Genomic DNA, 17,388 nt, shown 5'->3' with positions numbered 1-17,388 from the left:
TGGAAACTCTGGAAAGAAACCCTGGCCAGCAACTGCCTTGCAAAAAGCCAGGCTAGGCATATTTGCTCAGCAGTAGGGGTGGGGGGGAGATGGCAAAGGTCAACTAGAGTGATAGGAGCTGCAAAATTCAGGGAGCCAAAAGAGATGGAGAGAAGATATATGGGGGGGGGGGGGGAATTGAGGCACCCCTATAATTTAATCACAGGCAGGCTGTCAAGTGCCTGAATTCTGACCAATTGATTGTGGGTGCATTGCAACAGCTGTAATTTTGGGGACTAACCTTAGGTGCCCTTGTACAGCACACTGTAACTTCAAACATTTGCTGAAGAATGGTCATAACTCAAGAACTAACTGGATATTAAAGGAAAATGGGGATGTTTGTTATCTCCTTTATCTCAGCCAACTCTTATTTAGTTTTCCCCAAAGCAACAAAAATTCTGTACAGGGTAATTATTCCCAAAGCACATACAGCTCCAATTCCTGGACAAATGACATGTATTAGAATTTATACACTGGGCTCTATACTCTGCAGATCTGAAGAGAATTCACTTTCTCTACTCTACATTCCACAGGATAAACTCCGCCCTTCATTTATTTATTCTTTTTGCTGTATTGTTGTCTTGCTGTCTTTTGTACTGGCTAGGTTTTGATTTATAATTTTTTTATGTGAGTGGCCAAGACCCAGATTCATTGCAGTGATATAGAAATGTTTAATAAATAAAGATGACAACAGCACAGTCCTATCTAGAACTTATGTGTTTAGTTTTTCAGCATTACTGCCAACTTACCCCAGTCCATTGTGAAGTTTTGCTTTCTTCCACGAATGATATTTTGGTTTCTTTTGCACGCAGAGGGGGTGTAATAGATCTTCCTGGAGATGCAGTTGGAGTTGCTAAAGGAGTAGTGCGAACGCTGGATCTCAATATTGACTGAGGAGTAAAACCAGGGAAGACTGAGGATGATGTGGATGCCAAAGCTTTAGCTCTCTAGGAGAGGACAAAACATCTTAAAAACGTGTAATCGAAAGCTCCGACTTTATAGAAAGTCATCATTACTTCACTTTTCAGTCTCAGAAATACAGGTTTCTGCAACCTACAAAAATCTATATACCTTGACAACAGGAGGTGTTTCCAATAATTTTAATTCTGGTGCTCTTGCAATGTTCTTGGGCAGTAATGTTCTTACGGAGTATTGAGAACTGGAATGCAGTGGGCTAGAAAGTCTGCCAGAAGCAGAAACTTCTGGTGACTTCAGCTGGCTTCTTCTCAAAGGTGGTGAATCAAGAGAAATAGGTTGGATCATCAAGTCAAGCAATCTGTAAATATTTCAAGGGTTTTAAAACGTTAAGCTGCTTTGTATTACACCTACTCTGGTGAAAGCACTTTTCAAGCTGTCATTTGAAAGAATGTAAGTTACCCAAGCATGGAGAATACACATTACTTTATTTTTTAAATACCATCAAACATTTAATTCTTAATTGTATTATGTAACAACTCTGGTATGACAATTGGATGTATATTTGCTAAGCAATTCCCGATAGTCCCAACAAATTCCACATTTGTCTTTGACTGCCTTAGTGACTGACAGGCTAAATCTTTTTATGGGCAATTTAGGTCAGTGTTTTTCAACCACTGTGCCGCGGCACACTAGTGTGCCGTGACATAGTATAAGGTGTGCCGTGGGAAAAACACTTTATATATAGTCAATATAGGCACAGAGTTAAAAAATTTTAACATTTTCTAATGGTGGTGTGCCTCGTGATTTTTTTCATGAAAAAAGTGTGCCTTTGCACAAAAAAGGTTGAAAAACACTGATTTAGGTAATAAAGAATCAGAATACAGGTAGTCCTCGAATTGTGCTGGCAATTGGAATCAGGAATACAGCTGCTAAGTAATGCAGTCACAAAGCATGACATCATACGATCACATTGTTTAGCAATGGCAATTCCAGGAGTTCCTGTTGCCAGCATAGTTCCAGGATTGTGTGCATTGTTAAATGGGAAGAGGGGGAAGTCCCAAATAAAGAGTTGGGGGGTGGGGGGGAATGGAGGGCACCACAGGTAAATGCTAAGGAGTGTGGGAGGGCTAGAAAGGACAGTGGGCCAGTATTGGGAAGCAAGGATGGGCTAGCACCTCAACGGACAGGTGCAGAGAAGTGTGAGCAGATCAAAAAAGGCAGCAAGTACTGGGAATGGTGAGCAGTCCAGTAAGGACAGTATAGGGGTACTGGAAAGTCTGGCTGATCAAGGTGTGGTTGCTACAGAGTATGAGATCTCTGGGGGTCTCATACCCTGTAGTGGCAGGATTGACTTGTAGGAATGACCTGTGACCTTCCCTGATGTCTTTTCCCATTGACTTTGCTTGAGAGAAGTTAGCATGATAGGTTGCAGATGAGATTGTGACAGCGGCTCACTGCAATGTCATAATCATACTCTGGGCAATCAAGCACTTGGATTGCAATCACACTACCACAGGGATGCTGTGATAGCTACAACTTCATGAACCAGTACTCCTTTTTCAGAATCATTGTAATTTTTTCAGAATCATTGTAACTTTTTCCAGAATCATTGTAAATTTTTCAGAATCATTGTAATTTTGAACAATCCCTGAGCAAGTCAGGAACTATGAGTGCTGTATAAGAAATCACATTTTTTGGAATATACACTATATACAATTTCTTGAGGAAGAGCCTTACATCCCATGAGCCCCTGTAGTAGGACAATACAGCCCAAAATTCACGAGAACAAACCTCTTTCCATTGACCAAGTATGTTTAGCTTGGCTGCTATAGCCAATCAGTGTTTTAGAGTTCTGTTCTACTACTCTACAAGGCAGTGAGTTCTAAAATGAACAACTTTGTTTTGTTTAGCAGCTGTCTTTTTAGATACACAAAGCAGATTAACATTAACTAGGCTTATGTGGTCCCACAATATAATGACTGGGTCAACAGTGAGGTTATTGTGTTGTGAGAATAGGTTCACATTATAAGTAATCCAACTTAATGACTCTTAGTAGTCAGAAAGTAAAGGACAAACATTGGTAGTGGATTTCCTAGTGCATTTCACTCTGATATTTTTTTTTCTTTTTACCTGGAACGTTTTCTTAAAGATTTAGTAATCGGAGTTCCAATAAATGGATCTTGTAACTGCCTATCAGGGCAGGGCTCCAACATAGATGATTGCTCTTCAGGTCCACTTTTGAGAAAAAAATGAGAAGCCAAATTAAGAGAAATTAAAAAAAATGCATCAAATATTACTTTCTTCAAAAGGAGAAAGTGGATAAATTGCATAATTCTTGCTGCCGCCAACACACCTTTAGAAAATTACTGGTATCTTAAGCCCTTGAGTATTAGTCCTTATTTTCTAAGTCAATGTTTCTACCAATTCAAAACTACTACTACTATACTAAACTACTGAAGAAATATCAGAGTAACAGAATGAAGACTGAAAACAATTTCTCTGTAGTGTGAGGGAAAGGCAATAGATATCACAGCAGTATCCTAATACAGGATGCTGGTGTCTTCAATAACATGGAAAGATGTCTTGCCAATTCCTCAAAAGTGATTCCTTCATTTCTCTATGTAGAAGAAGTCTGAAAGAAAATGGTATTGCCGATACAGGGGAGAAAGGAAGGCTCTGGTTCTTTATTTTGCTCTATAGAGAAAACAAGCAAAAGTGCCAAAAAAAAAGAGAGCACCAATGTTCTTTGTCTTACTTTGAACAGAGATATTTCAAATGCCCTTCCAGGACTGTAAATGGAATCTACGGTCTATCCAAAATAGTTGTTGATGCCTTCACTGGAGAAGGCACACTGGTGTTGCAACAGTTCTCTGACTGCAGAGGCTCACCAGGATACTGCAAACAGAATTCAGACCAACTTGGAGTGTAAGACTGGGAAGGCCCTATAAAATGGATATCCATATCCATGGATATGGGCTGGATTATGTCCATGGGCTGAAGATTCTCCATCCCCATGACCAGATAGCGAAAGAAATACTTACGTATCATTCTGATGTGACCTGCTTTTCTGTTCACTTCCTGCCCATACTTCTCCAATTTTAGACAATACATTACTGATGAAAGTTGCTTTTGTAATTACATTTCCAGTAGCAATCCGTTTTGCAACTGTTGATAATGGTTTTGGTCTTAAAACTAAAAAGAAAAATAAATCAAGTAAAAACAGAAATTAAAAAAATAATATTCTTAAAATTGGTTTGAAAAAGTGGTAAAAGAATCCATCTCTGTTAAAATTGAACAACCCTCCCTCAGCAGAAGGAATATGACACCACCTATCTCCAGTATATAAGGCAGCCCTTTCAACAGTTCCAAGAAGATTCCCTAAACAATTGCACCCTGATTCACATGACACTGAAAGGCACAGATAAACCCACAAGTGGCAGCATCAGCTCTCAGAGTGCTAACAACTAGATAACTGAAAAGAAGTATAATCCTTCCTCCCCGCTCCCCCGCATCCTATCAGAACCTATTCTTCTCCCCCTCCCCCAAATCAGAAATGATGCAGCTTCTTGAATGGGAAGCAAAATGTTTTCTTCTTCTTCCTCAAGGAAAAAACAGTCCAGTTGCCTTTTGAAGAAAAACAAATCTTTGAGACAACTATGACCTGGATGAGTGAGAATCTCCACAGACATTCTTAAAATAGATTTCTGCAATTTTCATTGAATGAGAAACTTACTTTCCCGCCGTAGTGAAGATGACAAATGGTAAGGTCTGGCTCGCTCTATAGCTAGCTTCTTTTGAACTCGAGGCAGAACTTTGCCATAATGGTCTAATATGGAATTTCTGGCAACTGATCTCTCTCTCCATTGAGGATCATTCTATTTAAGAATAAAAAGAATTCTGAATGAAAAATGCACTAAAACAGCTAAAAGACAACTGAAGTTTACCTTTCTCCCTCCCCCCCCCCACTCCCATGTCACCCCTTTAAGGCAATTACAAACCACGTACATAAATTTCAACAAGATCAGTTGCAGACCAAGTGGATCTGACCATTAGTAAATTCTGATGCCAATAGTACAAATAGGAAATATGTAAAATGTTCCCATGCATGAAACAGATATGTTTCAGGGAGTCAGTCTGGACTGAAGCATGCAATTGATCTGGATATGGACTCAAAATAACATGCTGCCTTGGAGTGTGATTTCTACATTGATGCATTTTGGAAGTAAAGATGATAAACAGCCATGAAATCACTAAGAATGACCAAGGAGGGAGGGGAAAAGAAACTGTAAGGAAAAGGGACAGAGATGGGTTGGCCAGTAACAGCAGACAAGGAGAAACAGGAAAAGGAAAAGCTGCTGGGAAAAATCAGTGGGCAGACCAGGATAGAGGATACAAAGAGGAAGATGGAAGAAGAAACAACATGTACCAGCCCAGACCTATTCTTTTTGCAAGATCCTATCAGGTAGTCTAGACCAGGAAACCAAAATCAAATTAATACTATCTTTATTGCAAGATTATAGTAACAAAATCTTACCATTCTGAAAATGCTTTCTCTCCTTCCCTTCCTTTATATTCCAGGGAATTAGGAGGGCCAGTTCTGAGATGCTCTCCCCCACCCCACCCCCACCATTCTCCTTTGGACTCATTCAATTAACTTTAGTTTGGAGCAACAAATTTTCACAACAGTAACTTTAGAAAATAATCCTAATTTCTCCCGTGTACTCCCAAATGTTATGATTTACCATGAGATTAATCTTCAAAGACTGATTCAGCTGCAGGGCAGGAATGTAGTTGGCCCTCTGGAGGTGATGAACTAAAAGAAACTCATGATTGTTGATACCAGTACTTGTCTGTAAAAACTTCTCTAGACACTCCTATAGGAGATAAACAGGCACATATAATGCCATTGTATTAATGAGTCATCCACTGCTTTTTTTTTTAAAAAAAGTTACTCCTTAGATTTTATTTTTGTTCTGGCTTACTTGTTCAGTTTCTGTGAATGGTAATTTTAGTAAATCTTCCATCAATCCAAGTTCCTGACAGATTTCATAAACATGTTTGAGCATCTCTTCGACCTTTAACTGGCTAGAATTTTGCCGCAACACATTCCAAGCTTCCACCATGCAGCTGAAATTAAATTCATAATTAGAATTCTGGTAGATCTTTCTGCTCCAATATTAAAATCTGTTAATATCATATGCCTTTGATTTTAAAAATAGTAATTTTGATAGACTTTTTCTTTGATGATCATTTTTATTTATGAATTAAGCACAGCATTACAAAAGATAAAGATGTACTTTACCTGTTATATAGCAAGACAGTAATGTGGAGTGCAACTTCAGTGCTACTTATCATTGATGGTTTCATCATCTGTATATATCTTAGGGCTCGCTTGTGCTCTCCTTGACACATCAAAGCTTGAATGATCCGCATGTGTTGCCAGGGCAATTTGATTGTAGCTGGATGAAACAGATAGGACAGAGAATTCTGCAAAAGTTCAAGGTTATCATTAGAATAGAAATAAAACATATACGAATATTCTAAACTAGGATTTTCTCTCTCTCTCTCTCTCTCTCTCTCTCTGTGTGTGTGTGTAGTATTTTTTACTTCTATTCCAAGTTTGTATTATCCAGATTGCTAATTTTAATTTCTTCTTGTTGTATAGGTTGCCTTCAGCAAGACTTTTAGCATATCTTAATTTAATATTGCCTCCAATATTGCCACTAATTTAGATCTTTCTAAAAGCAAACTTATTATTTACAGTTTGAGGACAGTCGACTCTAGAATACTGTACTGCACTTTCTCAAGAAGCACTGAAAACATATGTAAACCAAGAGGTAAAATATAAATTCAATAATAAATAATGGAATTGCTACTTTATACTGACCTCATAGTCATTATGATCCAAACACCAAAAACCCTGAATTAGGTTAACCAGACCTATTGGGACTGCAAAGGCTGTTGGGAAAGAATCCACTGAAGTATCAGTTCTGTTTGGGCAAGAATGCATGATATCCAGTAATAAATAAATTGTCTGATTAGCTTATTAAGGTTAACCAAGAGTTATGCTTCCTATGAAATAATAGAACTTTCCTATTTTATAAATATATTTTGCTACAATTTTATTTTGTAATATCTCACTGACAATATTAAAACATATATAATCTTAAATCTTTAATGTAAACAAATTCTGAAGCCACAACACTTGAAATTTTGAATTACTGAAATCAATAAAATAAAGAACAACATACAAAAACTTTGGTCTCTGCAAGCCTCTTTATAGCTTCGCATTAGGGGCCTCCAAAATATTTCATCTGAGCTGTTCTGAGTCAAAACTATGACTATGACACACAAAAGACTCTTTCAAACATGTTAGAAGTGTCTTTAATTCAAAACTGGTTTGTCCCGAGTTTAAAACAATTCCTGCTCTGCATACAACTGTGATGCTTCATGATGTTTTGTGATGCTTTATCCTTGCGAAGTATAAAATTCACATAAACTGGGTTAATTGTGCTCTATTTCGGGCCTAAAGAAGAACAGCAGTCTCAACTGGATATGCAAATGTACAGAGACCTACAAAGTAGGAAGCAGTCTTATAAATAGCAAACTCCTCCCAGGCTCAATATTCTATTATCAACTCCAATAATATCCATGTTTTCATTTATTCTGTCAGTGTTGGAGAAAAATGATAATGGAAAATGCTAAGCTTTAAAAGAACAATTTCATTTTAAAATCTTGAAAATGAAATGTGCTGCAGCTATTGTCATATTTTATGTTTCAGAAAGGATACAATTGCATGCTTGTAGAGTTCTTCAGTGTTTTCTAACAAGTAGAGGTCAAGCAGTGCCTGTAATTAGAACACACACATAGATACATGGTCAATTATTCTAATTATTCAAATATTTTAAAAAATCTTCATTATTGGCAATTTCCTGGACAAATCCATGCACTTTTCAGGCTTTCAGAAATTACCCAGGTGGCTTTTTGCCTAAGGCACCACTAGAATCCAGAGTTTCCCAGTTATTTCTTACTGCCTTAAACCACTACATAAAACTGGCTGCCTTATTCGTGTTACTTACATGTAGTGTTGGAGGAGGATACTTTCCAGTCCCTCCATCATCTTTCTGCCACAACTTCACAACTGAATCACCTAACTGGGAAATCATGCCATCAATCATCAAACAATCAGGGTTCCATTTCCCCCTATAACAGGAAGGCAGGCATTTAATTTCCTATTGTTAAAAGCAAGTTTAAAAAGGCTATTTAGAAACAAATCATGCAATTCAAATTTCTCTTCCTTCAAAATTTATTCACAAAAACCAAAGGCTTCAACCAAACATTAAAAGCTAAACAATTTATGTTGAAGCATAAGTAAAAGGCTAGTCTCTAAAATCACTTTTTTAAAACAGTATCGCCACTTATTTGCCACATGCTTTAATAAAACTTATCTAGAAACATGTAACAACTTATAAGGTCCTGAAGAGATCAAGATATTGCTCAGTTAAATAAAACAAGGGAAAAAAATGGAGGCAGATACTGAACCACCCTCCGCGCCACAAAAAAGGCAATAAGCAGGCTATCTCAAATTCCACCAAGAAAACGACTACTGACATTTTCTCCCTACCCATTTTTTGTTTTATAAACATGCACTCAATAACTTTTTACATAAACCTTAGTGTACTTTCCCTTGCTACTTGCAAGCTGCTCACAGCTGATAAAATCTTTTTACTGAGACTTAACACACTTTTAAAAAAACCTCTTACCTTGATAAATGTTCCAATTTTTGACGACAACTGATATAAAACCGTTGAATATGTTGGTAATTATAGAAAGATTTTGACAAATGCATATCTTCCTCTGCATAAAAAAAAGATGAAAACTCATTTTAAAATGTATCAGGTGCAAAAAAAGATCCTACCTGTAGCCAGAATAGAAAAACAAGGTTTTCAAATCTGAAATGCTACTGCATGTTTATATTGTTATTTGTGGCAATTTAGAATATTAATTAGACTTTACCCGGTAAATTATTAAACATAAGCTTTTCCAGTTATACAAAATTCCCTCAATAGCCAATGAAGACCCTTAAATGTTTGTTTTGGAAAAAGCAGGACCTTTACATTAAAAATTAGTATTACCATAATCTACTAACACCTCCAACACAATCAAGCTTTCACATTTTGCTAAAATATCTAAAAGAGACCAAGAAAATTATGAGATGTTGGTTCAAACTATATTTGTAAATACATCTCCTTCCATAACTGGATTAAAAATTGTGAATTTAAATTATTTTAAAAAACCAAGTACTATAATTATTACCATTCATTATATTATTGTCCATCACGTTCTTCCTTAGAGAATAGGATAAAATTCAATGATAATTGTTTGGTCAACCATTATCACTGACTTTAGTTACAGATGGCTAAATTATACAACATATCTCAGCATTCTTGAAAGCAATTGGAAACATATTTTGTAAGGGAATTGCACAATCCAAATGGTGTCAGAGATGTTGATATGAACTTGTAGTTTTATATAAATAAATCTATAAACACACAAACACGATAAATCAGGCAAACAAGAGCATAATCATGTAAATCACAGAGAAAACAGGGCACACAGAAGAAAAGGGCGAGGGGGAGGGGAAACTCTCTCTCCCAACAACCAATCACACAGTGCAGATTGCCTCATGCAGGAGCCAGCACTCCTCAACCAATCAGCTATAACTGTGTGTTCTGTATCACTGCACAACCCTAGTGCTCCAATTACTAAATTTAAATAGCTTAACAAAGTTTCTCACTGTACAGGTAGCCAATTTTATAGCATAGATATTGAAAATGCAATCCAGCCAGTCTTCAAAACATTGTAACTGAGAATGCAAGTAAAATGAAAGTTGTACAGAAATACTAATGGCAAGATATTCTCATGCACTAATATATGTTTTGTCTTAATCATAGTTTAACATTTTAGAAAAATACAATAAGTGTAAATACTATGACATCTATACTGGCTAACCGCAATGTAGCTGAGAAGTTAAGACACAACTACTTGCCCCCTATTGATTATGTTTTGAAGAAATTAAAAAAAATATTAGGAAAGTAGATTTCTGATTATTAGCATTGCTGTGAAGTGTCCATATCTCCACAGTGCACAAACCTATTAGCAGTAAAAAGCAATAATGACCCAGTACCCCTGATTAATCCTGTTAATATTTGAAAGCAGGTATTTTTAATATTCCATAAAAGAAAGAAAGAATGAAAGAAACGAAGGAAGGAAGGAAGGAAGGAAGGAAGGAGGGACGGAGGGAAGGAAGGAAATAAAATAAAAATTTCTGTTTCTCATTCTTGCTTCTGGAAAATTGGTTACAAGCATAAACAGTTGCCTTTAGAAAAAAGAATAGTTTCAGCAGTTTTGAATCAAATTTGATTCAACATGAAACACATGTAATAAATAGTGACAGCAAAGATGAAAAGGTTCTAAACAAACTGCAATGAAAAAGCAGATTCTTCTGAGTTCTGAATGTGCATATTTGAAATCTAGATTTTTAGAAATCAGCCTTTTCAAAATGATGTTAACTTTTCAATATGAAATAGACATACACTAGTAATAAAATAGGAAATAGCCTGTTATGAGATATGATAGCTGAAGGAGACCTACCTAAATTTTCTGGAAGGAGATTGGATCGACAGAACCAGATGACCACTTGTAAATACTGCGAAAGGAGACTGGTTACAACCTGTTTGTTTGTTAGATCTGTAATGCCTTAAAAAAAAAGAACATACACTTGCTTTTTAAAAAAGCTTCATGTAACCTTGACAAGGTAAGGGTAATAAATTGCCATCTTAGAGGGATCATTTAGCTCATTCATGATTGTAAAAGCATTCTAGCTTTAATCCAAATACAGCCACAAATTATCTGTACAGGATATTAAGTTTCCACCAGTTGTGAGGTAGCCTAGAGGTGGAGCTCTCTCCTCACAATCAGGAGGCTATGAGTTCAATTCTAGGTAGAGGCAGATATTTCTCTGTCTGGGCATGTTGAGAATATATCTGCTGAATATAACTCTGCATTGGTGACAGGAAGGGCATCTGGCTAGTAAACATTCAGCTACATTCAGTTGCCAGACTCCACCCTGCAAGTGGTTATGGAATCGATAAAAGGAAATGATATAAAATTTCCACTATACTAAGAATGAGATAATAAATCAAGCTTTCTTTTAACTTTGTATCTGGAGACCAAATCAAGTTTTTTTAATTTTCTAATTCAAAGGGGAAAATGATCATACAATAGCTGAACATACAAATACATGAAGACGAATGTAAGATTCCTATTTGTTAAAAGGTAATATAAAATGTGCATCTTAAATTTTATGACATTTACATACCTTTTTCAGTCAGTTCTTGAGCTTCCATGATAAAATAGTTTAACACTGTGTTAAGGTTGCTAAGAAGCAACTCACAGCGCTGGAGAGACTGTAGAGTCTGTGAATCAATGAAGTTAGATGACCCATCAAATAAGGGAGCACCTTAAAAAAATAAGAGATTTGACAATTTAGTTAAGGGTCAGAATTCAACATGTTTTTAAACAATTAACTCCAATTACCGAGTAATTTCTGTATGCAATATGTTGATTTCCACTGTTTCAAAGCACATTCTATTACTTACAGAGACAAATGAAGTCTTCTTTTGTTTTAACAACTTTACTCCATACCCATTCGAGAACAAAACGCAAGTTGGGTGCAGAATCTGGTTGCTCTTTAAAAAACAAAAAGCAGAAATTATAGAAGTTACTTTAACAAAATAATTTATTGAACAATAATAATTCAATAATTTTATTGAAGGTTATGTTTACCTTCAGCAGTCCATTGTTTGATGCAGCTAGTAAGGAGTCCCAAAGAACTTGTCTGGATAGCAGTTGATAACACAGCTTCAAACTGCTCTTCCTAAAAAAATCAAAAAGAAAACAAAAGGCAGTTATCTCAGCATTTCATGGCATCAGTAATTCACAATTTCAGCATTAAAATGCAATCCATCTGTAGCTGCATAACAACCGACATGAGGGATCCAGTTAGCAATATGGACACACTGAGGCTGCTCACAAACCTCATTTTCCTTGTGAAATTTTTGTTATATCAAATGCTATTTCCCAATTCAATTAGGCAGCATATAAAATTTAAGAATCAAACGAACAGAATGACTGTATATTTTCAATCATATCTTCAACATAAACTTACCTGGCTCAGACTTGTTGACTGTATATCAATAAATCTTGGAGATAGTAAACCAGCTATAAGACATCTATTATAACCCTCAGGAATAGTTTCATTTAATGAACAGGAAGAATTTTTTAAGAAATGCAATGTCTGAAATTAATCAAACAATTTTGCATTAGGACAAACTGTCTGTAGAACACTGGAAAATTACTAAACACTGGAACATTACTAAAATTAACATTTCTTGTTCAATTAAAGACACATAAATTATTATATTTATTAATTTTATTCCATATTCTCTATACCGAGCAAAGAAACTATAAGAAATAAATGTGACCGTATTGGGTACTGGCAGGATAGTAGCAATCAAGACCCTGTAACTTGTAAGCTTGTGTGCTATTCAAGTGTCTCTGAAAAACTGTGTACTCTGGTACAAAAAAAATCATAAAAGTTTAAGAAATACTTTTTAATTGATTCCAAATACAGGTAAGTCCATGACTTATGACTAGTCACTTAGCAACTGTTCAAAGTTCTGAGAAACCTACTGGGATAGAGTATTTATGATCTGATTTGAAATTCTGAAAATTGCCACACTTTGGGTGGCCAGGCTGCATTTATGGTCACTTGCAGCATCCCACAGTCCCATGATGTTTTACAACTTTTTTTAAAAAAAAAATGGCATTCACTTCCAGGTTTTGGTAATCTGTGCCCATAACGAACCACTGGTTAATAGCTGTGATGATTCACTTAATGACTATTGCAAGAAAGACTGTAAGACCAGATGAGTCAAGTGACTGACTCATGTTACAACTATCATGATTTACAATCATGATGGGCAGGATCCACTGTGGTCATAAGTCAAGGACTACCTGTACCAGTTAAGAAAATATGTAAAATGTTTAAAAATGGGAAAGTAAACATTTTTAAAGGAAGTGGTAGGTTCTGGTCTCAGCATATATAATGAGAAGTGTAAGCAGGCATATAAAAAAATTGTAACTTCTGCATTGTAAGCTCCAGGGTTGTTTTCCCATATCAACAAAATGTTGGTCCATTGGTTGCGACAGAAATTGACATACTCATTTTCACCTGAGGGCTAAAAGAATGACTGGCCCAGGACACCTAAGCCTTAATGTCGAACTAGAACTCAGTCGCCTGATTTGTGGCCTGATGCCTTAACCACTAGACCAAACCGGCTCTGCAGGATTAGAATGAAAATCAACAAATAACTATTAAACCACTAGATTTTTTAAAGACAGGTATTAGAAATGAAGTTTCCAAAGTAAAGCTAATTCATGTTTATCAATTGAAAAAGAAAATACATAAACAGAATACTGTAAAATAGCAGTAAACAAATAATACTTACATCTTTTTGAAATCCTGTACAAGACATATGAACTATTCCACAATTCAGCAAACAAGTGACATCTATGGAACAGAGTTCTTCATTAGAATAATGAGGAGCAAATGATTGGTATTATAACAGGGGGAGGGAAACTTTCCAGCAATTTTATTTCAACATTGCTGTCCTACGTAAGGGCACTGATGTAGAGGGAATAATTGTATAAGATGAAGAGTTAAATTCTGTCAGCCTACATCCAGGTCTCTATCCTAAACATTGGACTATAATTTAATTCTACGAATCAGTCTGGCTCTTGAAATATATATTCAATCATTTTAAAACCAAGTTAGAGATAATGGTGGCTCCCCAGCATGCTACTACTTTTACAGTATTGATCTAGTATATCAACTTCTTGCTCCTGTACAATAGAAGCAGGACAAAGGTTTGGGGAAAAAAAGTTAGGTACACAACACAAAGAAAATATAAGGAGAAAGAGCACTGGCTTAAAGAGAAAGGGAGAGAGTAGCTTTTCCAGTACTAAGGTCTGCCCATACCCAAATCCCAACATTTAAATTTAAAATTAAATGCTACTCCCTGGAGCAGAGCATAACAAATAATACAGTTGACATTAAACATTAAGTGTAGTGTAAAAGCATTATACTTTTTATCACTAGCACTACCCAAAGGAAACCCTAGGATGTTAATATTTTTTATCAAAATGCAGCAATGTGCATTTCATATACAAGTAGTCCTTGTGGTACAACCACAGTTGAGCCCAAAATTTCAGTTGTTAAGCAAGACAGTTAAGTAAGTTTTGCCCCATTTTATGATCTTTCTTGCCACAGTTGTCAAATGAATCGTCGTTAAGTTCGGAACACTGTTGTTAATCTAGCTTCCCCACTGACTTTGTTTGTCAGAAGGTCGCAAAAGATGGCTACATAACTCCAGAACACTGTCACTGTCAAGACTCCAAATTTTAATCATGTGACAATGGAGTTGCTGCAACAGTCGTGTGACAAATGATCATGTCACTTTTTGGGGGGCCTTTGTAACTTCAAACTGTCACTAAACAAATGGTTGTAAATTGAGGATTATCTGTATAATAATACAATTATCTTGTATTATTCTTAATACAACTGTATTAAGAATAAATCTGAGCTTTACACAACACTTTTCCTGCAGCTGACATACAAATTAATGGCAGTGTTTGATCTACTGCAGCAGAATGTGCATTATTCTTATTAGATTTTTATCCTGCTTTTTGTGCCTGGAAAGGCCATCACAGCAATATTTCGAAAGTATATTGTGGATGCAATAACTTCAGAATGCTCCCATAAAAGCAGTTGATAATACACTTACCAAAATTGTAAGTGCTTGGGTTAAAAAACTGTTCAGGTGGAGGATAAGAAGGAGGCACTCCCCGAGTAAAGCTTCGTTCATGTACCAAGACATCCAAAATATGATTAGGAGAGGTGATGCTCACCATCGCATCCAAAGACCATAATGCAAAATATGGACAATTGTGTAACAATTCCCCTGGCCTTAAGAAAACAGACAAAGAAGTAGTAAATCTGACAGTATTAAAATTTATTCTTTCTGAAATTTTGTGATAATAAACTATCACTTACCTTAATGAATCTGGCATCTGAGCATGATACCAGCGATTTATATCAAAAATACCTAAGTAGGTAGATGGCTTGCCTTGACCATAGGTATTCACTTGCCAGCTAAAGATGGATACACTTGTATCAGGCGATGTAACTGGATCAAAAAGAAAAGGCAATGGAATTACTATAAAAGGCAACTACAAATGATACCAATTCAATCCTATGGAATAGATTTATATTCTTTTACATCTCAGGAGGTAGCCACGCAACATAATAAAATATGTGGGTATGTACAATCTCTGAATGTCATGCAGTCCTAATTTATTACTTAGTCCAATCCAAGCTAAGAGTCCATGAATATAAGTGCATGTGACATTTGCTCTCAGCTACCTTTCTTTGCTAAAGGTAAAAAATCCAACCTAACCCAACTAGAGTTTTATAACCCTTCACCAAAAACCTACATATCCAAAAATATTTATTTTTTTCAAAGATGGTTATTCATTTAAGGTGGCAGAAAGTGGTAGAAAGTTTCATTTTTTTCTTTAAAAAAAGAGGACTGTGATATTTGCAGCAAAAAACCTCATGTCAATGTCCAGTTACATTTTTATGTGAGAAGTAGTGGTTATACAGACTATAATTTATTTAATTTTTGCCAAATATTAGTCTGTTGTTATAAAATAAACTTAAAGGATTAATGCTTGAAAACAAATAACTATCAAAACTGAATGATAAAATGCTATTGAATTACTATGTAAAAGATGAAATATATACAGCTATGACCATCTGAAGCTTTTTGATAATAGAATAACATAGTTGGAGGGGACCTTGGAGGTCTTCAAGTCCAACCCCCTATTCAGACAGGAAACCCTATACCCGGGATGGCGAACCTATGGCAGGCGTTCAGCCTTTTTTAAAGCCATTTTTTGCCCTCCCCAGTCTCCAGAGGCTTTATAGGAGCCTGGGGAAGGTGAAAAGAGCACCCCCCCCCCCCGGAGGCTTCAGGGAATCTCCTGAAAGGAATTTCCTGAAGCCTCTGGAGCGGAAAAAAATCGCCCTACAGGCAAACCGGAAATTCGGAAACGGACTTTTGGTTTCCTCATAGGTTCAATTTAAGCCCCCCAGAGAATTCAGGGAAGCCTCCTGAAGGTCCCTGAAGCCTCTGGAGGGCATCGAGGGGGGGCTGTTTTCACCCTCCCCAGGCTCTTATAAAGCCTCTGGAGCCTGGGGAGGGCAGAAAAAGCATGCAAAAAATGGGGGGAGCGCCTCATGCATGCATGTGCACTGGGGGGGGGGGTGTTGCACATTGCATTATGGGTGCGACACGCCCACGCACAACCCCCCTGCCTTATGGCACGCGAGCCAAATAAGGTTCACCATTGCTGCCCTATACCATTTCAGAGAAATGATTGTCTAATCATTTACAATCTCTTCTTTAAAACTTTCAGTGTTGGACCTTTCTGGTGTGAACACAAGTTGTTCCACTAATTAACTGCTCTGTCAGGAAATGTCTTCTCTCCTTAATTAGTTTCCATATATTGCTTCTTGTTCTGCCTTCAGGTGCTTTGGAGAATAGCTTGACTCTCTCTTCTTTGTGCAAACCCCTTAGATATTGCAATACTGCTATCATGTCACCCCTTCTTTTTTATTAAACTAGACATACCCAATTCCAGCAACCGTTCTTTATATTTTAGCTTCCAGTCCCCTAATCATGTTTGTTGCTCTTCTCTACAATCTTTCTACAGTCTCAACATCTTTTTTAAATTGTGGTGATCCAAAACTGGAATCAGTATTGCAAGAATGGTCTCACCAAGGCCTTATAAAGCGGTATTAACACTTCATGTGATCTTGATTCTATCCCTCTTTTAATGCAGCCAACAACTGTGTTGGCTTTTTTGGCAGCTGCAGCACACTGCTGGCTCAAATTATCGCCCACTAGGACTCCAAGATCCCTTTCAGAGTTACTATTATTGAGCCAGGTAGCACCTATATTATACCTGTGCAATTGGTTTTTCTTGTCTAAATGTAGAACCATACATTTTTCACTATTGAATTTCATTTTATTAGACAGTGCCCAATGTTAAACTCTGTCAAGATCCTTCTGTATCTTAAGTCTATCTTCTGGAGTGTTGGCTATTCTTGCCAGCTTGGTGTTGTCTGCAAATTTGATGAGTTCCCCATCTATTTCCTCATCCAAATCATTGCAGATGATGTTGAAGAGCACTGAGCCTAAAACAGAGTTTTGAAGTTATCCCACTGCATACTTCGCTCCATATAGA

General features: G+C 36.6%; 1 protein-coding gene across 1 annotated transcript in view; it reads right to left on the bottom strand.

The window, feature by feature from the left end:
• AHCTF1 (AT-hook containing transcription factor 1) overlaps positions 1-17,388 on the bottom strand; it is a 54,719-nt gene that overhangs the window by 13,653 nt on the left and 23,678 nt on the right. Inside the window, exons 9-28 of the mRNA XM_014052311.2 lie at positions 15,134-15,266; positions 14,865-15,046; positions 13,530-13,591; positions 12,188-12,316; positions 11,806-11,896; positions 11,619-11,708; positions 11,339-11,479; positions 10,612-10,716; positions 8,721-8,814; positions 8,037-8,160; positions 7,748-7,804; positions 6,845-6,991; positions 6,260-6,444; positions 5,940-6,084; positions 5,700-5,831; positions 4,691-4,832; positions 3,999-4,149; positions 3,088-3,192; positions 1,111-1,315; positions 789-986 (exon numbers count right to left, since the gene is read on the bottom strand). Of these exons, the coding sequence (XP_013907786.2) occupies positions 789-986; positions 1,111-1,315; positions 3,088-3,192; positions 3,999-4,149; positions 4,691-4,832; positions 5,700-5,831; positions 5,940-6,084; positions 6,260-6,444; positions 6,845-6,991; positions 7,748-7,804; positions 8,037-8,160; positions 8,721-8,814; positions 10,612-10,716; positions 11,339-11,479; positions 11,619-11,708; positions 11,806-11,896; positions 12,188-12,316; positions 13,530-13,591; positions 14,865-15,046; positions 15,134-15,266 (2,618 nt within the window). The remainder of the gene's footprint in view (positions 1-788; positions 987-1,110; positions 1,316-3,087; positions 3,193-3,998; positions 4,150-4,690; positions 4,833-5,699; positions 5,832-5,939; positions 6,085-6,259; positions 6,445-6,844; positions 6,992-7,747; positions 7,805-8,036; positions 8,161-8,720; positions 8,815-10,611; positions 10,717-11,338; positions 11,480-11,618; positions 11,709-11,805; positions 11,897-12,187; positions 12,317-13,529; positions 13,592-14,864; positions 15,047-15,133; positions 15,267-17,388) is intronic.

This window comes from Thamnophis sirtalis, unplaced genomic scaffold (genome assembly GCF_051295495.1).
Source record: "Thamnophis sirtalis isolate CommonGarterSnake01/CBP01778 unplaced genomic scaffold, rThaSir2_p1.2 scaffold_6, whole genome shotgun sequence".
Lineage (NCBI taxonomy): Eukaryota > Metazoa > Chordata > Lepidosauria > Squamata > Natricidae > Thamnophis > Thamnophis sirtalis.
The sequence above is the reverse complement of the archived record's forward strand: the minus strand, read 5'-3'. Positions and strand labels throughout refer to the sequence as shown.